Source organism: Pagrus major, chromosome 12, assembly GCF_040436345.1.
Source record: "Pagrus major chromosome 12, Pma_NU_1.0".
NCBI classification, from domain to species: Eukaryota; Metazoa; Chordata; class Actinopteri; order Spariformes; family Sparidae; genus Pagrus; species Pagrus major.
The window spans coordinates 14,783,154-14,808,402 of record NC_133226.1 but is presented as its reverse complement, the minus strand read 5'-3'; the positions used below and the strand labels follow the sequence as shown (position 1 = coordinate 14,808,402).

The 25,249-nt window shown below is 41.5% G+C and overlaps 2 protein-coding genes across 2 annotated transcripts; one reads left to right on the top strand and one right to left on the bottom strand.

Annotated features, from left to right (window-relative positions):
- Positions 1 to 1,966: 1,966 nt before the first annotated feature.
- On the bottom strand, positions 1,967 to 14,396 carry slc20a1b (solute carrier family 20 member 1b). Its single transcript, XM_073478485.1, has 11 exons — positions 14,113 to 14,396; positions 12,270 to 12,978; positions 11,670 to 11,810; positions 10,767 to 10,852; positions 10,365 to 10,461; positions 6,714 to 6,833; positions 5,280 to 5,555; positions 4,513 to 5,143; positions 4,094 to 4,279; positions 3,865 to 3,949; positions 1,967 to 3,663 (listed from the first exon to the last, which is right to left on the bottom strand). Exons 2-11 carry the CDS (start codon positions 12,619 to 12,621, stop codon positions 3,508 to 3,510), a joined length of 2,130 nt encoding a protein of 709 aa, XP_073334586.1. The 5' UTR covers positions 12,622 to 12,978; positions 14,113 to 14,396; the 3' UTR covers positions 1,967 to 3,507.
- Positions 14,397 to 19,715: 5,319 nt separating this feature from the next.
- stard7 (StAR related lipid transfer domain containing 7) lies at positions 19,716 to 24,947 on the top strand. The gene is made up of 8 exons (XM_073477854.1): positions 19,716 to 20,625; positions 20,868 to 21,031; positions 21,207 to 21,256; positions 21,482 to 21,592; positions 21,813 to 21,895; positions 21,991 to 22,090; positions 22,179 to 22,263; positions 22,578 to 24,947. Exons 1-8 carry the CDS (start codon positions 20,171 to 20,173, stop codon positions 22,754 to 22,756), a joined length of 1,227 nt encoding a protein of 408 aa, XP_073333955.1. The 5' UTR covers positions 19,716 to 20,170; the 3' UTR covers positions 22,757 to 24,947.
- The last annotated feature ends 302 nt before the right edge of the window (positions 24,948 to 25,249 follow it).

Below are 25,249 nucleotides of genomic sequence, written 5' to 3'. Positions count from 1 at the left end.
TATGAAAGCTGTTCAGTGGCGCATGAAGCCAAAAAAGCTCGACTTCCAAGGCATAAAATTACCCCGATCTTCTGTGATGTGGGGCCCATAGAGTGTGTGCTCTATAGACTTCTGCTGACCGAGCTGGCTAACTTCTAGTTTAGCACCAGGCTAGCTCAAATAGCGATACAATTATTTAATCATGCAGCTCTTCTAGACTTTCCAAATTTTATTGGATCGCTAGCTGCACGGCCAAAAGAGCTAAGAAGCTAATGTCAGCTACAGTTACTCTGGTGATATGCTGCCCCCTGTTTGTATTAAGCGTGAATTCAACAGGTGGCCAATTCTTACAAATTGCACCTTTAAAACTATTTTTAAATAATATTACAGTCAAATACAGATAGAAAGAAGTAATTTACCCATAATCTTTATTTTTTAACACAAAACTCATTTAAATGTCTTTCCAGAGCACCATGAGGCAAAGGCAGAGACTGTGAGCAGCAGCGTGGGTAAGATCAAGTAGAATGGCCTCTGAAAACTCACTATAGTCACTCACTAAGTTAGTTTCTATATAAAGTTAAAAAAATCTTTATATATACCAATGATCTCACACTATAACTACTTTGTAATTCCCATCTCTCCTCTGCAGATGAAGTCACTCAGGATTCAACCAAGGAGCAAGGTGAACAAATGCTACACAAACACCATAAAGATCCACATCTAAGGCTGATTGTAGCCTTATCTGTTTACTGTCATTATCCCTGGAGCTAATGATTGCAGAGATTAACATTTTTTGAGGCAGACTCACCAGTACCTGCTGAGGCAAGATGTGGTGAACTGTTTTGAACAACACAGTGAGAGTGAAATTGTAGGTTATGCAATGAACTGGATGGTTTTAAAAAAACAGAGCAAGTCAGAGCCAGTCCCAGCTGGATTTAAACAGTGTTAAACAAACTCTTTATAGGTCGGGTTCAGAATGAAGTAAACAATAAAATGTCTCAAGCAATTACACATTCACACTTTGGACACATTAAACTGGGGAAAAAACAGTTTTAGAGCTTTCATAAGCTGCCAAACAGTCGAAAACAGATTCCAGACGAGGGAGATATTCGAGTCACCACAGATATGCCAAAATCTGTTTACTGCCTGACCTCAAAAATAAGATGCTTGGATTGTTTATTCAAACAGTCCTCCTGTATGTGAGTAAATCTAGGACAAGAATCCAGGGCACTCTGAGACGTCTGTCCCAAGGTGCTTATTGTGCTTGATTTATACTGTATCATCTGCTCCTGGTTATTTTAGGACCAAGGATGCACCGTCCCTGCCCTAAAAGATGCTGAAAGGATTGTTTTAAAACTGATCCGAGGATTATTGATGCAGTGATAGAGGTCACCTTTATGATTTTTCTGTGGTAAGAGGGGATCATGCACTGGTATAAAAAAGAAAATCAACCTGAAGCAGTAAATCCTAATCCTCTGGGCCTTGCTTTGTGCTTTACAGCAGAAAAAAGAAAAGAAAAAAAAAAAAAAAATCACACTGCATGGTGCAGTCATCATTTATCAGTACCTGCGCAGGAGGAGTGAGTCATATCAGAAAAGCCTAGGAGAATTGTTACTCATATACATGCGTTGAAAGCTCTGGAAAAGTACTGAATTGTGGTGTGTTTGCAATGTAAAGCTAGCGTAAAGGAATCCTCTCTGTCTGTCCCTGCGTCACAGATGTACTGGAGTGAGAAAGCACAGAGGCACGCGGATCCCGATGCGCATTCATCACCCGGTGCCTGAGCTGCACTGAGCTTACTGTCAATAAAAAGGGAACTATTCCACCTATCTGTACGGGCTGTCTTCTTTTGTTTCATGTCACATGCTATATCAAAACATTTATGTTGTATGGTATGGCAGAGCTGCTTTTCGCTCCGCTACTTTCTGATATTTGTGTATTTAAGAACAGCTTTCCTTTAAAATGAGAAACGAATACAAGTTCAACATCAGTTTTCCCATTTTTATTTATTTTTTTGCTTTTCATCCACAAGTGTGGATGTTGTATGTTGATGTGCATTTAAAAAACAAACAAACAAAAAAAATAACTCTTTTCTTTGGTTCCTAAGGGAAAATAAAACAATTAAGGCAACTATAGCATCTATAGGTCTAAAAATGCATTTAGTACTGCAGCCAAATGACCACACGTTGGTGGCATGCAACGTTATGTCCGCCCTCACTCAAACAAGAGATCAGATCAGCTCAACTCCAAATCACCACCTTAGATATAACTTCTAGGTTTAGGTTCCTGTTCCTCCCTGATTTACAACCTCAATCAGCTTCTAAGGCCCAAGAGAGGAAAGCTAGAGCAACCCAAAATGTCTAGGTAGGTGCAAACTCCAGAGAAAAACAATACTGGGAAGTAGCCGATACACGGTGAACTAGAAAAACGAGGCTGAGCAGTTCTAAAGCATTTAACCTGCAAAGATGATGTAATCAAGTTTAAACAGGAGACTTAAGGTCTTGTTTGAGAGCGCTGACATTCTGCCGTTATATATTTCACAAATTCAAGTAACCTAGTTATTTCAGGCAGTTGTTTCTGCGCTGATAGTGAATGTAGAGCATCGGGAGATTCTGATCAAAGATCATCGATTTTAACAATTAGGGCTTTGTCATTTCCTGCCAGAAGTATGCCATCTTCTTATGCTAATGATACAGTATTTCACATACCATTCTGCAGGGGATCATCCAGTGTGTACAATTAGTGCTTGTACCATAGTAAACTATTCAGATAATAGTGTGTCATTGTGCTGTGAATGTGGTCACATAATTTAGGTAGAAAACACTGTCACCAACCTCTATTCACTTACAGTTTTAAGTCAATATTGTTCTATAACAAAAAACAGGAAATACAAGTGTCCCAGTTTAGGGAATACTAAGAGGCCAGATGCACAATATCAATTCATCAGTAACAAATACTTGGAATTGGAGGGGACACACGCACATACACTCCAGTAAACTTGTTTTTCCACCTAAAAATACTCCATTTTGCATCTACGTTACTTTCAGCATGTGTTATGACTGGAGAGTTACATCTGCAAAAGGCTAATATTGCATTTTAATTGTTCATTTCTTTCTAACATGTAAAACGAAATTAAAACAGCATGGTTGTATATACATAATTGCAACGTAAAAAAATGGAAGAATGAGTATTAGAAGAAGAAAAAAAATCAGTTGATGCTTTTTGATTAACTCTTTACAGAATGATGAGATATGAAAAAAAGCAAGTCAGAACAAAAGATATGCAAGTTTCCCACAGGAAGTAATGTGGCCCAACTGGAACAAACAGCAAATTCTAGGTTGAAAATGATGCAGCCAAGAACCACAGGCCCATATCACAAGTCCTTGCAAACATTTTTTTTCCTTTTTCTTCCAAAGTTGTTGGCTTGAGGTAAGCGATATAATTTGGCCTTACAACTTTACTCCTTTTCTCTTGGTGCGCACTGGAGCGGTTTCTTTCTCCTCCCCTGCTCGGGGTGCAGCCTTATGCTCACAGGATGCCGTAGATGAAGATGGCCATGATGGCAGCGCTGATCAGGCCAGAGATGGGCACAGTCACAAACCACGCCATGAAGATGTTTCTGAACAGGCGCCAGTCTACGGCCTTCCTTGAGCGCAGCCATCCTACTGCAACCACAGAGCCCACCTGGAAATACAGCAGTCATCAGATAAATCCCATCATCTTCCTTGAATTTATCCGTCTGTACCTAAAATGTTCATTTTTTTACTGTGGAGGAGGTTGCTCCACATTGACCAGGCTGGCTTCCTGTTTGCTTCCCTCTCACTGAATAGTTTCTTCCCCCGTGTCTCAGTCTAGTTCCCAGACCACAGTGTTTGCCCAGCTTACCTTGCAGTGGGTGGTAGAGACAGGCAGGCCAATGTTAGAGGCTACCACGACAGTCAGGGCTGAGGCCAGTTCAATGCTGAAACCACTGCAGGGGAATAAACAGAAAACACTCATGTCTCTCAGGTGGATGGGTCTGAACATGCTCACTAAATTCAAAGGCTGGTAATGTCTGGGCAGGATGTGGTTTTATGACAGAGGAAACAGGTTCTGCACTGTCTGGAGTCTGTACCTTGAGGGGGTAATAGGAGTAAGGTCTTTGCCCATAGTTTGGATCACTCTGCGACCCCACACCCAGAGTCCAGCGCAGATGCCCACACCACCGTACAGCAGCAGCCAAATGGGTGTGGGTTCATTTGAATACACACTGCTGGATTGGTAAACCAGCCACAGGGCTACCAATGGTCCAATGGCATTACTGAAGAGGAAATAATGAGATTATTTCAAACAGTGGACAAAGATTCTGACTTAAATAGGTTGAAATGCCAACAACATGCCAGAGAAACAAAAAGGGTCATCCATCAGTCATCAGGAAGGTGACAAGTTATTATCAGTCATCAGGCGAACACCATGTGCCCTGTCTGTTATTAACATGTGAACAACGGCCTGATGGCTGATAATAACATGACCTTCGCGAAGGACTCTGCATACCTCACATCGTTTCCTCCATGGGCGAAGGATCCGAAGCAGGCAGTGAGAATCTGGAGGAACTGGAAGAGAGTTGAGACTTCTGGCTTGTCTGCCTCAAGCCCATCTTCATCCAGAGAGCTTTGGCTGCTACCCGCGTCCTCCTTCGCCATTTCTAGTGTCACATCACCCTCTCCCAGGCCTTCAGGAGTCGTGTGCTCTGCCACAGCATTGCAGTAACTAGTGTAACTGTCCATACGCACACGCTTCCTTTCCTGACCAGTCGTGCACTTGTCGCCATCCTCGCTGGCACGGAAGTCTGCGTCTTTATGCTTGAAGTCTCCATGCATGCCGATGATGGCCATGGTGTAGGAGGTGTAGCTGTTGTTGCGCCGGATAGGTCGGTCACCTCCCTCACCCATGCAGTCGCCAACCTTGGCCAGGTGGAGCTTGTGCAGTAGGTCCTTATACAGGCCAGAGTCCTTGTGGACTGTGTGGTACTGGCTGTAACCGTTACTTGGTAACTGTGCTGGCCTGTTGTTGAACTGAACCTGGTTGTTGAACTGGACCTGATTGGCAGTATTTGTGGAGCCATTGCTTTGCTGGACTTGCTGGTTGTTGGCCTGGACCTGATTGTTTGACTGCTGTTTGGGGGCTGCAGAAAGGGGTAAATTTTTTACTTTCCTAAATCTTAAAGTTCCATCAACTTCATGTGTCATTTCATGATATACATACGAAGCAGACAAGTAACATACCATTCAAGCTACATTAAAGCTTGTTGGCATACTTACCACCATTTGAAATGCTGTCGTCTGTGTCATCAGAATCTCCGATGTCAAACGCCACCTTGCGTTCCTTGTTATTGTCAAGATCATCAGAATCTCCAATGTCAAACGCCACCCTGCGCTCCTCAGGGGCAGCCTGGGGTTGAGCAGAGGGGGTTTGATTGACACCTGGGGTGGTAGGCGTCTCCTTAGCAGTCGGTTTCAGGATTGGACAGTGGGCTTCTCTCAGCTCCCTCTTCTCCATCAGGGGGCTCTCAGAAGGACTGGAAGACTTGATATCTCCTAGAGGGGGGGTGGGGAAGAGATGTTTGAGATATTGCTGGGATCATGTCCAAACATATACAGTACAGCACAGCACATGGGTTTCCTTTCAGCCTGAACTGTAGGGAGGCATCAGAATTGCATAACCAGAGTCAAAAAAAACCTTTGTCCTATTAATGCAACGTTACCTGTGTTCAAAAGCGAGCCGCTGTGTTCACAGGATCAGATAAATGGATTATGACCTTACAAGGAACATATTTACTCTACCACTGACAGTTCAACTCATGAAAGACGGTAAAACTCAACACAGCCTGTGGCTCACATGACATTTGTTTGTGGTTTTAGAATGAATCAGATCTTTCGTGCCAACATTTTCTATGTGATAATCCCAGGAGTATTCTGACTAGTTGGCCCCATTGCGTCATCCAAACTGGTCAGAGCCAGAGCTAGAGCAGGCAGTCAGCCTCAGCCTTCTCCCCACACATGCACTGCAAAAGCCATGTCAAACACCTTAAGTCAACCCGGGCTTATTTTAGTCAAGGAGGTTAGACCAATTAGTGGATCACTATGACCCAATTAGGCTGCTTGTCTACTGGATGGTGGCTGATGTAGGCCGATCGTGCTTGGTCAGATAAACCTGCTGTCTGTCTTTCAATATGAAAGAAAACACTTGACAGGTTGATCATATCACAATCAAAAAATATCTTAAGATTTCTCTCTGATGAGCAGGTTTGTAGAGGAAAAAGTAGGATTTATATTGTTTGTTCTACTGAAAACTAGTTGCAAACTACCTTTGTAGTACAAGTACTAGGGATGTGCAAAACATTCAAAAAGGTTCAAACAAATGGCTTTTCCTCTAAACACCAAAGCCACACTATTGGTGTGTAAATGCGGATGGTTCCTGGATTTTTACTTTAATCCAGGATTACAGAACAAACACTCTTGACAATATTTTTGGATGAGTTTCATTAGAGCAACTCCATTATGGCAAAATATCCCTGAGCTCCATTTGCTGGATTAATATGAGCCCTCGGGGTGAATAGGTTGAGGTTACAGGTGCAAAGCTAAATCCCTCGCTTTTGGGGTAACTATCCTTTTCAGTGGTCAGCAGAAACTGGTGACAGATTAGAAAATTGAGTCATCAGGTAGCCAAAAATCAAAAAAGTAAGTGTGACTTACGTTCGATCTTCTTCTTGAGGTGAGGGCAGACGAAGAACCAGACCCCAATGGCGGTCAGCACAGACACGCCCAATGAGATGAGCAGGATGCCCCACCAAGGGATCTTGTCAAATCCCAGCACTGAAGGACCGCCAGGTGCCAAGGCCACAATCAGACAAAGGCAAATAGAGAAAGGCAGTTTTAAAAAACAAGGCAGCTAGTGCTACCTCTAAATGACAACACAGAAAGTTGACTGAAATACAGAAAATACTGAAAGCAGTTTTATAAGACTATGTCAAATGTAAGACAAGCTAGTATTACTAAGCCAACAGGAGGAGGAACTTGTTTTTTATTTCAAACATTTATGGCACCTATAAATGAAATTTAACTACAGGGAAATGACAATAACTTAATTGATATTTGACAATACCAGTCATCTCTTGGCTCTAGTTGTTAACATTACAAGCATGACTGCATTGCCTCATTGTGCCACATCCTAGTTAAATATGGAAAGCATGTGTTCCCCCAAGATGTGATGCAACACGTAAAAAGGTGAATGAGCAACATTGTCACCATGACCCCAAAATGTCCTGCTAAAACTGCACGAGTTCCTTAAAAGGCAACATAAGTTATGAAGAAAAGGGAAAAGAGAGGAGGTGGAGGGTCATTCACTGGAGCCGTTTGCTGTAGCAATAAGGACACCATCTTGCCAAGACTGCAGCAAAGCCGGTGCAGCAGAGGTAGATACAATGCAGCACATGCTGGGAGAAAGCAACCATTTACATATCCCAGGGGAACCAGTCATCTTTATCATACAGAGAATGCAAGTCAGCAGTGTGGTTAGGAGAAAACAAAAACAAGAGCTGCTGAAACACCACCACCACTGGTGAGGTGACCTTAGCCGTGCATAATTAAAAAAACAAACGCTTCCACTAGCTCGGGACGGTTTGGGAAGTTTTAGGATAAACAAAAAGGAAATGAGGGCCAAGGCTAAGAGATAAGTGTCTTGGTCGCCGTGTTCATTGAAGGGCAGAGTCCACACAGTGCACTCTCTCCACTGAGTCACGCTGCAGCATGAGACTGCAGAGCACCTAACTGATGTTTATTTAGTTACGCAATGGAAGCTCACTCCCTTCAGGACTGGACGGGCATAAGAGGAAAAACCGGAAGACAGCTCTGTAACAGCTGAGGCTCCTGCCCCTAACTGGAGTATGTCGGCTCATATACATGAGACATTCAGGGACAGGTGTGATTCAGCTTGGCAGTAAACACTCCAGGGAATTTAAATTAAAAAATTTTAAAAAAGGGGCCAAAAAAAACAGAAGGATAATGAAAAAGGGGGCCTGACAGCATTCATGTAAATACTATTCTGTCAGTGACTTGTTTGTAGTCAACTTCTTACCAAATATAAAAAAGAGGGTTTAAAAACTAGCCTGAGTATAGCAGTCTCATAAACACTCCCTCACAAAGGGGTGAGTTTATACCACAGCCATGCAGTGGGATGAATAGGACTGCACAGGAAATGGAACTTAACCACGGCTGCGTTCCAAACCCCTCCCTGAAACCTCTGGATCCCCTGGCCTACATTACACAATAACATGGTCTGTTGGTTTTTTTCCACTACTATATATGTGCATATCACCACAAACCTCGTTTATAGGAACAGTTGAATGGCAGTTTATGACTCACTTTGGTTATTTGTCCTCACTTTTGTCTAGGACCCACTGTAGCACTTACCAAGAGTATCAGGATTAAGTGACAGCTGCATTAAGTACCAGCACTGAAGGGATCTGTAAGCCCAGCATTCACTCCTTACAATAAGTATCTATCCATGATAATGGCAGCCTCTGAAGACGCTAAAGATTTTGTTTCAGGACTATGGCTCAGGGTAAAATAAGTCATGTATACAGAGATGAGAGGATCAGTTTTATGTTTGCCGATTGTTTGGTGTCCCCAGAGCAACCAACGCCGCTGGGTGTTTGTTTTCCACAGGGTAACCCAGGCAGAAAATTTGTATCCAGCTAAACGCATTGAAGTTTGTCAATTGAGGCTGGTAGGGGGGTCAAAATGTACTGTCACTATGACACTCAGCACTTTGAATCATACACTGGTACACAAATAAACCTTTACACCTGCAAATCAAAACAGGCTGTGAAATTTCTCTGAAGGCTTTGACCGAATTCAGGGTCAGTTAGGCAGATGTAGGGAGGAGTTCCTACTATCATCTCCAAGATGCTTAGTTAAAATATATATGGAACATTTTAAGAGGGTAGGAATTATGACATAATTCTGTTGGGAAGAATTTCATTTTACACTGAATGGGGCTGTAGTACAGTGACAGCAGAGTGATTTATAAGGTGAGAAGAACCTAAGTCACACCAAGTCTCATCTGTTCAGGATCGACAGCTGACCCTCAAATTCTTTTAGCCCAAATTGCATGCACATGCTGACCTGAGGTCTCTGGCACTGGTGTATATATTGAGTACAGGAATGTGCTGTGGGATGCCTGGTGTCCAATCGCACCACTACGATAGGCTCTAGATCAGGGGAACGCCAAGTCCTATCACAGGAAACCTAACATACTGTACTCAGCTGGCTGCAGATACCACTGTGGTATTAGAGTGCAAATATCAGCAATAATGAGCTGCTGTTGTCCTGTGTGTCAGGGTGGTAGACTAGCAAAGCTGAGTATTTTCTGTTGCCAAGCGATGGATACTGAATAAGCTGTGATTCATGCTGTGTCTTATGGGAAACTAATCATGCAGGAATCGATGATTATCCCAAAATTAAATGTCCTTTGCCTGTGTGTGTCAATTTGCCATCACCTACATTATATATGGATACTATGATGTCCACGTGAATATAAAAAGGTGAAATCCCAACTTAAATCTACACCCAACTTCATAGAAGATGCAGTGAGTGAGTCAGGGTGTCTCAAATGCAATTTCGCACCTTTCATATGTGAGGTACCCACGTACAGGTCCTCATGTACAGTGTGTTGAGGTGTGAGGGACTTCACACAACTGTACAGAATGTGCCTGATTTAGCAGGGTTATGGGCTATGCTGGAACCGCAAGTGATCTCCTTTCTGTGAGTGTGCTGCTGATGTGCATGCACACATCAGCGCACCATATCTGGTCAAACTCTGGCCTGTAGCAGCCATTTAATGGCCCAGGCCAGCTAACATCTTGAACTTTTAGGCCCTGTAGAGAGAAAAGAACAAAGGAGCAAAAGTTGCTCGTTTAATGATGGGATTCGGAAGACGAAAAAGCCAACAAGTATTCAGAGCATTACTCAACAAATTCTGAGCAGCAATACAACTACAGGCAGCAGACAGCTATGACGATTTCCAACATCCAATTTACTTCTCTTTTCCTGCTTCATGTCTGAAGGGCACAGACAGTGACGTCAAGAGTTAAGTGAAATCTTATTTCCATCTCCCTGTTGTTCTCCGCTCTAAAACTTCATTCCAGCTATGACCCACATAGAACCACAAGCAAGAGAGCCTCCAAAAACATGTTAAAATAAACACAGCTTCTGTGAAAATGGTAAACACAGTCTGGTTCAGTCTGGAATACGTGTGGGCATCCGCCTGTCTGAGGGAGCCCTTTATTTTAAGCTGTGGCTGTGGGCAGGCATGCAGAGCAAAATGAATCAAACAATGATACTCACTCGGAGCTCCAGTGAACATGATGGAGAACACGTTGATTCCCATCGTAATGGCATAGAAGACAGGCAGAGCCTTCAATCCATTAGGCACAGGGTCTTTCTACAGGGATGAGACAAAGCACCAAGTCAGAAATACAAATTCCACAGTATGAACAGAAATGCCGCATTTTACAGTCAGGTTACAGCTGATGACAAAACAAGGGCATGGTGGTAATTTGAACCTGGCTGATGCGAATGAGGAACTGCTTCAGAGAACAGTTGCTTTATTCTCACCATGTAGCAAAACATTTCCTCAATTACATTTTGAGTCTGGACTTTTACAGTGTTGAAACTGGCCTAATAGCATCACTCCAGAAGGTTCTCATCTCACTCACAGAATCCATCATTTGATAACAGCCAGCTTACCTTGTGTAAGATGAACATGCGCACAAAGTAGAAAACAATGGCTGACATCATTCCAGACAAAAGGGGACTCAGGAACCAGGAACCAACTGCAAATTAATGAAATATGAGCAATGCCATTTAGTGGAAATGTAATATCCCGCACAAAAAAACATTTAATCGTCCTACCCTTCCTTGAATATAAGAAGATTACATATCTACACTTACATTTTCTTCAAGGAATTGCGGATAATAATTGAACAGTGGACATTCTTTGGCTATTTTGGCAGCACGGCTACCTGTCCCATGGTCAGGCAGGTGGATCATTTTACACTTCATTCAGCCATTAAAATCAACAAGGCTTCTTACTGTGACATCAAAAAAATTTCAGTTCCTTGCCCTAACTGAATAACTTACATTTTATTATTTTTTTTTCAAAAACAGGTTTGGGCTTTCTATAGAGGAACATGGATCTGAAATCTACCATCTAATGCAACAATTGTGAGAAATAAATTGTGAAACTAGTACTGCTTTATATTCCTGTAAAGCTGCAAGTAAAATTGACTCATTCCCTCTGACATGCCTTGAATGCTTATCAAATGTCTCATCTTCCTCCATCTGAACAGCCAACTCCAATCTTCCAACACATTAGTGACTACTGGAATCAAAGATTTATGAATCTTATACATTTCAGATTGTTTATGTTGTGGATTTAGCTCTGAACCTAAAAGGAGGTCATTCATAATTGTCTAACACTGGATTGTTGACCTGGATATTGATATCCTCAACACAGACAAAAACACTAATGTATTATGATAACACTGCATTACCAGTCACGCCCTGCCATTACTTTAATATAGCCCGTGATGCAATTCAACCAAACACTGAGGATATTTCTAGGTCAGCTGATAAGAGTGTCTGACTTACCGATACGGAGGAGTTCAAGCCACTTGACTCCCTGCTGGCCTCTGGCAACCAATGAGAAGCCGATTGTAGCACCAACAATGCAGTGTGTTCCAGAGATAGGGAGCTTAAGGAAGGAGGCGGCCAGCTGCCACACAGCAGAGCCTAATGGGAATAAATAAATTGATCACATTATAATAGACATGTTGACCTCATCTCAGTTTTTACACATACCTGTTCAGACCACTCTTGAAAAAAGTCTTAGGGTCTCCTCTGCTGTGACAAAACACAGCAGAAACTGCTAAATGTTAAAACTTTTTGCAGCCTTTTCATAAGTTTTAATAAGTTTAATTTCATAAGTCTTTTTCACAGTTTAAATCAGAAATTTCCTAGTAATGCAATTTGAGAAATGTTTCAGTTAAGTGATAAAAATAAGAACATGCAAACATGATTGAGTAATTTACATCAATAAATTACAGCCCTATACTCATGTGTTGGCTTGAAGTTTACATTTTATAGTTGCAAGAACCAAACAGTGCCAGGCCCTTTGTGCCAACAAGCTCTGCTCACAGGGTTCACTGACCGCAGGTCTAATTACTTGCAAGATAAGCTGCAGATACTCACCGAACATGGAACTGATGGATCCAGCCATCAACACGTGCTCAGAGCCGTTGTACATGCCCACGTCAATGATACCCTTACGGATGGTCTCGCTCACTTTGGCCCCAAGGAGCACAGAGCCCACAGTCTCAAACACTGTGGCCAGAATGCATGCCTGTCGCAAGGTGACCACTCCAGAGCCCACGGCTGTGCCAAATGAGTTGGCGACATCATTGGCACCCACAGAAAAGGCTAAGACGAAGGCGATGATGAAGCCGACAATCAGCAGCCACATGTACTCCGTCAGAGCAGTTGTCTGGGTCACCAGCCCTACTGTGCTGGCCAGTATTATTGCAGTTGCAGTTGTAGAAACCATGATTGTAGACTATAGAGGAATTGCTTCACAATCTTAAAGGGAATGAATACCTGTCAAAATAGGTATTTATGTAATGCTAGCAGCTGATAAAATAAAGAGGTAAACGGTAAAATAAATAAATTTTATTTAGGCCCACCTGTTTTAACACAGGATGTCTGAGATTTAGCAGTGCAAACTTGTAATGCGTTTATCTGGCAATGACCAGAAAACAAGTAAGGTAAACAGAGGTATGGTGTGGGCTTATTGCTATCCTGTAATTATACTTGATCTTTTGTTGATGCTTTGGTGCTGAGCTATCAAGCAGAGTGTACTAACAGCCATTGTGCAACAGTAACTGTAGATGACCAGGGGTACATCCTGAAAAGACAAAAGACAGAAAAGTCCTGCTTTAACAACAGTCTCCCCTCATGACATCATGTAAAAAAAAAGGGACAGTAAATAAAGTGACAGCACAAAGTAAATGCGCCGAAGCCAGGAAGGGTTTCATACTGGGGAATCGGGTTCTTTAAAAGACTATATAAGATGAAACCACGAAGGGAGCGTGGAAAAAAACCAGTAGTAAACGCTTGAACCGGAAGGAGGAGTTCTAATAGCCGCCTATCCTAAACACACGATCGGAAGCCATTTTCGGTAAATGTCGCAGGAAGGAATCGTAACGTTATAACACACCAGCGGTCTCTAATTTCAATCACACACTTTAGTTACTTTACAGTATATTGCCGCTTTTGTTTAGTATTATTCACGGTAATTGCCGTTACGCGATAAGGAGTGCCTTCTCTGTACGACACATTATAATTATTTCCTGCGTGCGCACGTGTCGTCATCCATTCATAGAGCACAGCCCTGATCACGAGCCGTGTCCGTTCATACCGCCTCACGCAGATAGTACAGAAACGGCTCAACCGGTCTAAACTTGACATTAAGTCTGTAACGTGTCCTTAATACCGTTATAGTATACTACTGTCCCCAGTATAATCAGTTTCAATATCGTTTGACGTAGTTTATCGTAAGAGGGGGCGAAACCGGATGTAGATATACAAGCGATCCTCCGGCTTGGACCGGTGGGCAGGCACCGTCGTGTCTCCAGCCTGTTTCAATGACCTGCCAAGTGTGTGCTGGACAGATGGTCAACACTGCTAACCATAGTTTACCATCAACATAAAGGACGGGTTACACTGCGCCATTAACCTTAGTTCGAGCCAGGCATGAAAGAAACCTAACATTAATGTTAAACGTCATCTCACAGTCAATGACCTGACAACCAAGTTGTCAAACAAAACGTTTTTAACGCTGCTTGTTACAGCCGACGAACACACAGATGAGCTAACTCGTAGGACTGCGTACGTAACACAATGGTTTATAACTCCGGCTAACAATAGCATTGGACTTACGTTAACATCGAGTGGTGATGTTAATCGTAGTCACGATGTTCAGTGAATAAACCACAATGAGCCCTTTATTCTGTTAACAAGTGTTAGTTGTTAAACTTACCAATCGTTGCGAATATCAGTCCCGTGAAGAATAGTGCCTGCTAGCCTGTAAGCTAATTAGCGCGCGCGCACAGACGTTACGATAGCGCGCGCGGGATAATGAAAAAAAAATACACAGACTACGAAATATCTCCCGAAAAAAGCTGCCTTACGTTAAAAATAAAGTGACTACGTCAAAAAAGCTGTGTACGACTATGTAAAATAAGTCCGTCTTTTCAGGTCCAGAAACGTCTCAGTTTGAATGAGAGCCTCGCTGCCTCATGTGTGGAAGTTGCTCGTGCCGGTGTGAAGGGAACAAGGGGTTCCTATTTTATTGGATACACCCTCCAGCCAAGCACCGCCCACTGAGCTGTCACCGAGGCCCTCATGCGCTCAGGGAGGGGCTCAGCTTTCGCAAGAGGAGCCCTCCTCACAGCGACGCTGTCTCACAAACAATATTACATTTATCTTCTCTATTTACCCTCACTCTGTTAGCCACAAACACCAAAAATAAAACTCTTCCACACTCGTCTATTAGTGAGGCTACTATCGAGTTATGTAGTATTAGTACACTTCCAAGTGCTTGTGACGTTATATTCAACACTGAACATGCTCCAGGCATTACTGCATATTACATAACTGTGTAACTGTACATGTTAACATGTAGTGGCGGAATGTCTGAACGATGTGTACATTCACTCTAGGAGGATTTTTTTTTTTTTTTTTTACAGTACTGTGTTTCCATCATGCGACTTCATACTTGTATTCCACCTACATTTAACAGGGAAATATGAATTGTGTATAATTATGTACTAAACCTATTGTAGGCTTCTAAAATACATTGTACTCCCATAGGTTAGTATACCCAACAGTAGGTTATAAGTCCTAGTTAACCATAACTAGTTAATACATTTACATTAATACATAATTAATGCTAATCAAGAAATAAAAGTACTTTTTTTCTTCTTCTTTTTTTTTTTTTTTTTTTTTACTTTTTTCTGGATAATAAGTACTCAGTTACAGTTTACTGCTAACACTTAGGCTTACATTCAGGCCTACGTAACATTATGAATACATGGCCTATTAGAATCCAGGATCTATCTATCTCATAAGACTAATATGCTTTTATTCTTACTTTAGATTAGATTAACTGTATTGTCCACCTCAGTGGAAATTTTCCTTTGGATTCTCCCAAAGTACAACAAAAGTACATAAAGATACATTAACTACACACAGCACAATGCCATTAAAATACATACAAATATACAACATACAGTAATGCAAATGAGCCAATAGCAGCAAACTACCTTAATAGTACCTAAATGGTCATGTAACCACTGCTTTTCGAACAAGGGGAAACAAATGTCACACAATGTCACATTGTCAGACAATGTCAAATGTCAATATCAATGTCAAATGTCAATAACAATGTCAAACCCTGTCACGTCAAAACAGCGAGAGAACAAAATACCCAGATGTGGTGATGTTAACTGCATCCCAGACGACCTATCTTCATTCAAGTGCATCCATCCGGTAAAGATAACAACATTCGCCCTCTAACAAAAGTCATTGTCTTTGGTGACTGTTGTTTTCTTATGTCCAAGCGAGACGTGATGTGCTGAATGGAGAAAGTGCTCAATGAGCATAGCAAATTATGTTTGGCTGATTTATTATAAACGTGTTCAGTCTCTGCACATTAACAGGGAATAAACCAGTGGGAATAACCAGGACACACCACAGTTTGGTATTTATTTTCATGGGATAGTGCTGTAATAACAGCCCATATAATTATTATTTTATCACTCCCTCCTTTGTCTCTCCACTGTCACTGTTGACGTCAGTTCTTTCGAGGATCATGGAAAATTTGCACAAAATGCACAATCTATTGGGCAATGTTTAGGGTCGGCCATCACATATAATTACGAATCTTGTCTGAGACCCTGAAGGCAGCATTTCACAAAGGAGTGGTGACTGCGTCTGTTTCAAAACCACTCAATCAGGGAGTTACCCTTGCAATTTCCAGAAGTCAAATGACATAATGTGTCTTTTTAACTCTTTTACACAGCAGTTACTGACACAAATAGTAAGCCTCCTTGTTTGTTCCTTGTCTGGAAATCAGAGTCCCGTCAAAGAAAAGTGACCTTGACCTGTTGAAAGATCAGATAGATAAGATGGGACTGTCAACATCAGATAAGAACTCAGAATTCATGTTTACATGTTTACGCAATGTTTGTTTTTCTACCTTCCACACCAGTAGTCCTAAATAGGCTATAAGATAGACCAAATTCAAACGTGCTTGAAATTACAGTGTAAGTCCGCATCATTTTTAACTTTTTGTTCAATGGTTAAATGTCAGATTCAAAGAGAGGACACCTAATTGGACATAACCATTTTCTTTAAAACAATATAGCCTCTGTCCTGTCCTGTATGCAAATCAAGGAATCAAGGTCATTCATTTGTCACTGTAAGGCACAGGGTTAGACAGTGTGTAAGTTGGAAGCCCCTTCATGCTACACACACATAGAACATATATAATCATTTTTCATTTAGAATAGAATACAATAAAATCAAACAGTATATACACTAGTTATTTAGTAGAGTTATTTATATGCATATACATTCACAAGTTTGGGGTCGACCAAAAATGAGTTGCCAAATTAATAGGAAATATGGTTAAGACATAGACAAGGTTAGAAATAATGATTATTACGAATGTTGTCTGACAATAATGTTGTCTAATTACTAATACTAATAATAATTACAAATAGCAGTGTTGTCCTTCAAACACTGTCCGTTAACTCGATGTTAACGTAAGTCCAATGCTATTGTTAGCCAGAGTTATAAACCATTGTGCTACGTATGCAGCCCTACGAGTTAGCTTATCCATCTGTTCGTTGGCTATTACAAGCAGCGTTAATATATACTAAACATGTTGTTGGACCTAGGGTAGATTGTTAACTTGGTTATCAGGTGACCTGATAACCAAGTTAACAATCTACCTGATTCAGGTCATTGATTGTGAGATGCCGTATAACATTAACGTTAGGTTTCTTTCATGCCTGGCTCGAACCAAGGTTGCAATGTAACCTGTCCTTTATGTTAATGGTAAACTATGGTTAGCAGTGTTGACCATCTGTCCAGCACACACTTGGCAGGTCATGGAAACTGGTTTCATCTTACCATATGGTCAAGCTGTTCCCATAACAGCTCAATAGGGTTGAGATATGGTGATAGCGCTGACCACTCCATTATAGACAGAATACTACCTGACGTCTTCTTTCCTTCCCTAGTTTGGAGCTGTGCTTTGCTTTGTAGGATGAGGTTAGCTCCAATCAAGCGCCATCCACAGGTAATGGCATGGTGTTGCAAAATGGAGTAATAGCCATACTTATTTACAATCCCTCACTCTGACCCTGTACATATCTCCCACTTTACCAGCACCGAAGCACCCCAAGACCATTGCATTTCTTCCACCGTGCTTGACAGATGGTGTCAAGCACTCCTCCAGCATCTTTTCATTTTCTTCTGCATCTCGCTAGTGTTTCATTGTGATTCAGACACAACACTTTTTTCCAGTCTTCCCCTCTCCAATTTCTGTGTTCTTCTCCCAAGCTTAATCTTTTCCTTTTATTGGCCAGTATCAGATAAGGCTTTTTCTTTGCTACTCTGCCTAGAAGGCCAGCGTCCTGGAGTCACCTCTGCACTGTTGACGTTGGGACTAGTGTTTGGTAGGTACCATTTAACAAAGCTGCCAGTTGACGACCTGTGAGGCATCTGTTTCTCAGATTAGAGACTTTTATGTTCTTTCTTCTGTCCTTTTGCTCACTTGTGCACCAGGGCCTCTGATTTCTCTTTCTTTCATGGTTAGAGCCAGTTTGTGCTGTTCTTTGAAGGAAGTAGTACACACAGTTGTATGAAATCTTTGGTTTCTTGGAAATTTCACTCATAGAATAGCCTTCATTTAATCTCAGAAGAAGAATAGACCGACAAGTTTCCCAAGGAAGTTATTTTCTGTAATTATAATTGAACCCACAAATGCAGATGCTACGGATACTCAACTAGCATTAGGAAGGCCAATTGTATTGCATCTTTAGTCAGCACAACAGCTTTCAGCTGTGCTGACATGATTGCACAACAGTTTTCTAATGAACAATTAGCCTTTATCACAATAAACTTGGATAAGCTAACACAATGTGCAATTGGACCACATAGGTGACGGTTGCTGAAAATAGTCCTATATACACTTCTGTAGATAACCCATTAAAAATCAGCCATTTCCAGCTGAAATAGTCATTTACCACATTAGTTGTGTCTAGATTGTTATCTGATCAATTTAATGTTATTTTAATTGTATGAAATTATGCTTTTGTTTAAAAAATAAGGATGTTATAATGTCTAAGTAAACCCATACATATATTTTAATTTTATATTATTTATACTGTAAATATATAAATATTCTAACTCCAACTCCCCAGAACAGAAAACTAATGATTGTGTGGGTTTGTTTTCTTTACAGATATGTAAACTGAGATAGAGGTGCATCATGTGTGCTTTCAAAACATCTTGCGTCATGGTCTTGTGATACTGAAGTCACCTTCACTGCTTTCATGAGCAAGACACACATGACTGAAAAAAAACAGTGATCACTAACCTAAGGGCCTGGACGGTTAAATTTATTACTCCCCTAGTTGAATGACAGAGTGGACAAGGGGAAATACAATGTTGATTCCTTGGGAGCATAATGATACCATAGAGCCTTTTCGATGTTAGATGTAGTGCATACAGTGCAGCTGTTGGTAAAATCAATTGATCACAGTTCTCAGATAAATCTACTTAAAAGATTTATTTGTTATTCTTAACTATGAACAAACAAAACTCTGCTTGTCAGATTCAGTTGCAGGATTTCAGACTGCTCTATGGCAGCACCTCCTGTTCCCTGCATGATTAAACTGCGCCATCTGGCGTATATTACTCTAATTACAAGGCTATGAGGTAACAACTCTTCTTTTCCCAGCAGAGTAAGAGAACCAAAGCATTTGTGAAAAACTATTTCTCTCTAGTTTTATTACAGCAGTCGAACTGTTGAAAGTTCAAATAACATATTAGTAATTAATGAAAATATTGTTTTTAGCCAATAGCACACATATAACCAATGCCAGTCAATAAAATTGGCCCATTTAGCCCTAAAAGTGTACCTTCTGTCTTGAGAAAGTATGCATGTTTTAACAAGTCTTTTCAACTAAGCTAAAGGCTACAATACACGTGGTGAGAGTCGTTGCCTAACACTTGTGACTTTGGCTCTGAACAGTACCGTTGGGGGGCGCCTTTGACTTCCTGTATTGGTTCAGCGTTTCGTAGAAACTGATCCTGGTCGAGGTTTGAAACGCCTCCTACTAAACAACACCAGCTAACCTGAGAAGCTTGGACCCAAAATCTGATCCCAGTTCGTCGAAGAAAACTACAGCTTTTGAGGCTTAAATTTGGACAATCGCACTTGCTGGTGCCCGAGCAGCTACAGTTAAGACAGGCTCCCGCTAGGACCAATCAAATTTGTCCTAGAATGACAAACATCCAATCAACGTGTGCTTTACGATTTGTAAGGCGGGACTTCCGGGTGGGTGTGTGAGAGACGGTAGCAGGAGGAGGTCAAATGCACTGCAGGAGTTCGAAAACGCGAGGCTGTCTCCAGGAAAGATACACAGGTAGACAGTTATGTTAGCGCTACAGTAAACAATATAGTTTACAGGGCGATTATTAGAGTTTGGATCAATAACTAAGTGGGTGGTGTCGAGGTGTAGTTGGTCCGTGTCGCAGTAGTAGGCAGTTAACAGAGATAACGTAAGCTAGCTAAGGTTAATGCTAACACATGTCGCGTGCGCCTACACAGCTCGTTAACTAGCTATACACACAGTAAAATGCTGACTTTTGCTCGCCTCAAGTCAGTATTATCATCTGTTTAACGGTAATGCTTGGTGCATTTCCTCAGATCAATATCTTTAGCTGCGAAATTCGTTAGCTAGCTAGTGAACTTTACTGGCATTTGTTTTGTCTTTGGGGAACTTGTCACGGTCATAGCTGTCATGTTTCACTCTGTCCCTCGGCGTCCGATTTGCGAGATCGGTGTAACTGCAGTGAGGCTCCAGAGCAGCCGAGTATTCAGGCGGACTGTCGAGGAGGGCAAAGAAAGGCTTGAGAAAGTACCATGGCTGGGCAGGAGCATGGGCCTGATGCTGGCCTGGCTCCAGAGGGCAAGTGTCGGTGTCAGTGAGACCGCAGGTTCTGGTCAAAAGAGGAAGGGTCTACTCTCCATCTTTGCGGACCACTGCAGCTTTGTGACCGGACAGAGGCTCCGGCGTGCCTGCCAGATCGGCGAGCTTTACTCCAACCTGTACTCCGAGCGGACCAGGTGGACCCTGGTTGGGAACATATGGCGCAGATTTCAGAGCAAGCATGCCCCTACTGGAAAACTCTTTGCGGCCATTGCTGGCATCTTCATATGGGACAACGAGAAGATTCAAGATGAGGAAATTCGCAGGTTTGAAATCTTTCTTTAAATGGATAGACATATGATTGGATGACAGATTACCGGAAATACCTTAGTGGAAATGCATAACAAACATAGATGAGGGCTCAACACCTTATTGAAACACTTTGTCCTCTAATTTGTCACCCATCTGTGTAGAATGTAACACTTAATATTGATGTAACCATGATCTACAATGTCTGCTGTGCAGCATGCTGAATAGCCTGTCCTGTTATTTGTATCCCCTTCTGAAGGTGTGGACTTGAGCTACAGGCCCTGGAGTCTGTGAAAGGTCTAAACAAAGATTCAGGCAAAGTGGTTGGACAACTGGAAGCTGGTTGGGAAGTTGTGATGGAGAAGAAGGACTTCAAAGTGTGGAAGCGTCCTATACCCAACAGTCACCTTTATGAATACAGAGGTTAGCCAACTCACAATCTCACATGTGTAACCAGGTCTCTGAAATGCAGATAAAGCACAACCTCAGCTCTCTCGGAGTTGATTTTGTGCTTTAGGTTTTTTCCTGGTACATTTGTTGTGATGATATTGGTATGATTCGTCTGAAAACTCAGCATCCTTTTATGTTTTACTTGTAGTGTTGGGCTCCTACAACGATGTCACCCCACGTCAGTTCTTCAATGTACAGGTACGGAAAAATCTCCCAAATGTTTATATTACTGGAATAGAATAACAATTATGCAAGTGGATCAAACTTGTATTGTCTTTTTGGTATGTTTCCATTACCCAACTACTCTTGCACAACCCACGTGTTTGTGCTGTATGTGTACAGCAAGAGAGCAACTGTAAAACTCACTCTATGTGCTATATTAAGCACCTTACCCTTGACTTTGTGCTTTCCCCTTTCCCCTAGTTGGATACAGAGTACAGGAAGAAGTGGGATTCTCTGGTTATCAAGCTTGAAGTGGTGGACAGAGATGCCAGTACAGGCTCTGAAGTTGTGCACTGGGCCACACATTTTCCTGTGAGTTTCTGTTGTTTGTTTTATTGGCCTAATGGGAGGAGGATATTTGTTTTACATAATCTGTGTACATGGGACACTTTGTCCTTTTTTTGTATGAGCAAATTATGACCTTTGCTGATCATTTGGTTTAGAGCACCTACTAGTCAGGTTAAAGTATATTAATCAGTTTTTATTTAAGACTGCCAGCTGTTATTTGATCTTGTTTAAACTCTGTTCACAGTATCCAATGTATTCGAGGGACTATGTGTACGTGCGCCGCTATGATGTTGACGTAGACAACAATCTGATGGTCCTGGTATCCAAGTAAGACTTTAAATTTTTTTTTTTCTTCAGTCATGCCTTGATTTTTGATGCATTACTACTAAATGAGTAACACGTCTGTGTCTTTATCATTGCAGAGCCGTGCAGCATCCAAAAGTCCCAGAGAGTCAGGAATTTGTTAGAGTCCATTCATACCAGTCAAAGATGGTCATCCGCCCTCACAAGTCATTTGATGAGGTTTGTGATGACACAAATTATTTTAATCTGCGCCAAGTCCTGTGTTTTGTAGTCCCTGAGTTTGACTTTGCCATGTTTTCTTTTACAGAATGGATTCGATTACCTGCTAACCTACAGTGACAACCCTCAGACTGTCTTTCCCCGGTACTGTGTGAGCTGGATGGTGTCAAGTGGTGAGCTCTTTTCACTGGTTTAAAGTGCTTAGGGCTGCATATAAAAATAATTATATTGCATTATCGATCATTGCTTTTTTCCAAGCAATAGTCTTTAAACTGAAAGAAATTGAATTAACAGTGACGTTAAGCACCAAATCCTTACATTTGAGAAGGTGGAACTAACAAACGTTGCATTTTTGCTTGCTGTTACCTTCAGATTTATGTCTATTTTTGTACTCTGAATGTATTTTTCCTCACATACATTTCGTGTTTCCCCACTAAGTGTGCATATTCTTCCCTGATGATAATAACACTTTCTTTGCTCCTGGCAGGTATGCCTGATTTCCTGGAGAAGCTGCATAATGCTGCCTTGAGGGCCAAGAACTTAGAAGTGGGGATCCATGACTACACAGGAGTCATTAAATCCAGCGATGGCAACCGCCAGCAGAGCCAGGAGCGCCACAGTGGAGAAAACCCACACACAGGTGGTCCTGGACAGATCTACGCTTGACATGGATATTTTATAGACCAGGGGTGGTGATGATGTGTTGTCACTTGCACTTGAACCCCAATTGAACCCTCCAGCCAACGTTTTCGGTACATTGTGCGAACTGCAAATGGAAGTTGCAACCTAATTTAAAGACAGATATACATTATGTCCATCCATAGACATGGTTATATTGGTTGTAGATGAGATCTAACAAGACAATAGACTGTGTTGGTGACAGCATTACTGTCCTTTGGAGAAAATGTTGCCATGGAAATAGTCATCCAGACTGCTGCTGGCATGGGCACTGCCTTTGTGAATGCTACGTGACGTTTTTCGCCTCCTTTGGTGATGATGTATGACTTAGAACCATTGGTAAGATCGAGCCAAAATTCCTAATTGTAGAGATGCTTTTGCCAAAGCACTGTTTGTCCCATTTTAACGTTCTGTCTTGTCTTCCATTCTTCGACAAAGCTTGATTTCAGAGGCTGTTCAGACCGTTGGCAGCCATGTCACTGCATTAGTGTCTGGTGTGATCTCAGCGAGATGTTGCAGAAACGGTTGTAAAGTATTTCGCATAGAACGGGAACTATGGCGGGATTCTGGTCAACATAATCACTGAGAAAACTACGGCCAAGATGTCTGCACAGACAGATGAAGAATTGAGGCCTCTGTGGGAAACACTTTCGAACATGTTTCTTCATTTCATGAATTTAAATCAACTGGTTTAATATTCGCTTGCAGCATGAGTGGTTGATCTTCAAATGACTGGACAAGGTGGATTTAATAAAATTAAAGTGTTTCCAATTTTGGAAAAGAAGTCCACAGAATTGAAATTGAAAAATTGAGGGCTTCTTCGTGTTTTCAGGATGGCATTGTTTTCTGTCAGCACAGTAGAGGGTTCACGCTTTCCATCTCACCGTGTTTGTTTCGAAACTGCCAGCGTTGACAAAACAGCCTTCTGGAGATAAACCAGTCCTTCAGCACTAGGGGCATAGTGTCTTACAACAACCACAACATAAATCCTCAGATACAATGATACTGATGTGCTTCAGTGTAGTTTGACTAGCAATGCAAAGCTACATAGATAATAAACCTATGCCCTTTTCAGAGGAACATAGAGCACTTGTGCCGCATCACATTCATTTACATTTCATAAGAATTGTTGTTCCATTTCAGCTCAAATTTTTTTTTTATCCTGGTGTTCACAACCGTTGTAGCAGACATCACTAAAGTTTGCACTATTGGGAGTTAGGGATGTTAATGTTTTCTATATGTTACTGTAGATCTTGTACATTCATAAAGTCATTGCCTGAGTACTGGAAATCCCTGTTCTAATGACTACAACAAGTTCTGAAACATGTTTGTTCTCCTTTGTGATTCTTCAGTTTTTCTTATTAATGTGGTCCTACTGAAACACCATAGAAATTCATCCTTCCAAATCATCCTTGTTGCTTTTCTAGCTAACCGTTTGCAGAGGGTGTTATGAATGTACAAAGAGCACCACCTGCTGTGGAATAAAACATCGCCTAATAAAGTACACTGTTTACAGCCTGACAATCTGGCAAAAATATCTTGAAATCCACTTTTAATTAAAAACATCTCATCCTGTACCATTATTTAATGTCATATTTGTTATCCGTGATACATCGAAGTAAATCAGCTGCAGTAACTGTCTCAAGATAAAGCAGTACAGTGGGATCCACTTTTGTTACGGTGTTCCCAAGTGTATTAATACTTCCCCATTGTGTCAAAAATGTGTATAATTCTGTAGTGAAGTTTTTCCTGCTATTTAATCTGACAAAAATGCCAATGTGAGATAAAAATTACATATGTAGAGTGTGAGAGAGGAACTAAAATGCTTGTTTTTGATATTTTCTTGTGTGAGAACAGGGTTTGATGAGATCACGATAACCCAATTAAACATTATGCAATGTTTGCAAATGTTGAGTTTGTGAATGTAACCTGTTAATGCTCTGTCGTTTGAAGACACCTGCGTGCCACCTGCAGTAGTCTAAAAGAGTCGTCACATACTGTTTTTGTGTTTTCTTTCTGCTGGCGGTATAACTAATTTGTTGTGATTAGCTACCACATGTGAATTACTTTAGGAACAAGAAATAATTGTGTGGAAATGAGCTGATGCACCCTGTGATTTCAAGATTTATTGAAATGAAAGAATGACTAATCAGATCAAATAAACAGATCTTCATGTGTATCTGACTGTGTGGGGCTGCTGATTATAGAGCGTTCTTGGTTTTGATCTTGTCTTGGTTGAGAAAAGGCCGATTAGCGTCGTTTATGTGCAAAACCACAAGACTGGACAGCGCAGTCCAGTCTAATGGGATAATCTGTAAACCCTGCTTTCCCTGTCTGGGTATAAGGTCAGAGACAGACTGCTCAGAGAGGCTTCACACTTTACTGATAACACGGTCTGCTCAGCTGATCAACTTGGAATAAGACCAACTCCACTGTAGCTGTAGCCCAAAACAAGACTACTACACTATTTACTACATAGTG

Coding starts and splice junctions, on each gene's coding strand:
- slc20a1b (XM_073478485.1), bottom strand. CDS start 12,621: ATGGTTTCTACAACTGCAACTGCAATAATACTGGCCAGCACAGTAGGG. Junction 10,853..11,669: donor GCTTGAACTCCTCCGTATCG/GTAAGTCAGACA, acceptor ATTAATTTGCAG/TTGGTTCCTGGTTCCTGAGT. Junction 3,950..4,093: donor ACTCCTATTACCCCCTCAAG/GTACAGACTCCA, acceptor ATTCCCCTGCAG/TGGTTTCAGCATTGAACTGG.
- stard7 (XM_073477854.1), top strand. CDS start 20,171: ATGTTTCACTCTGTCCCTCGGCGTCCGATTTGCGAGATCGGTGTAACT. Junction 21,257..21,481: donor GTCAGTTCTTCAATGTACAG/GTACGGAAAAAT, acceptor CCTTTCCCCTAG/TTGGATACAGAGTACAGGAA. Junction 22,264..22,577: donor GAGCTGGATGGTGTCAAGTG/GTGAGCTCTTTT, acceptor TGCTCCTGGCAG/GTATGCCTGATTTCCTGGAG.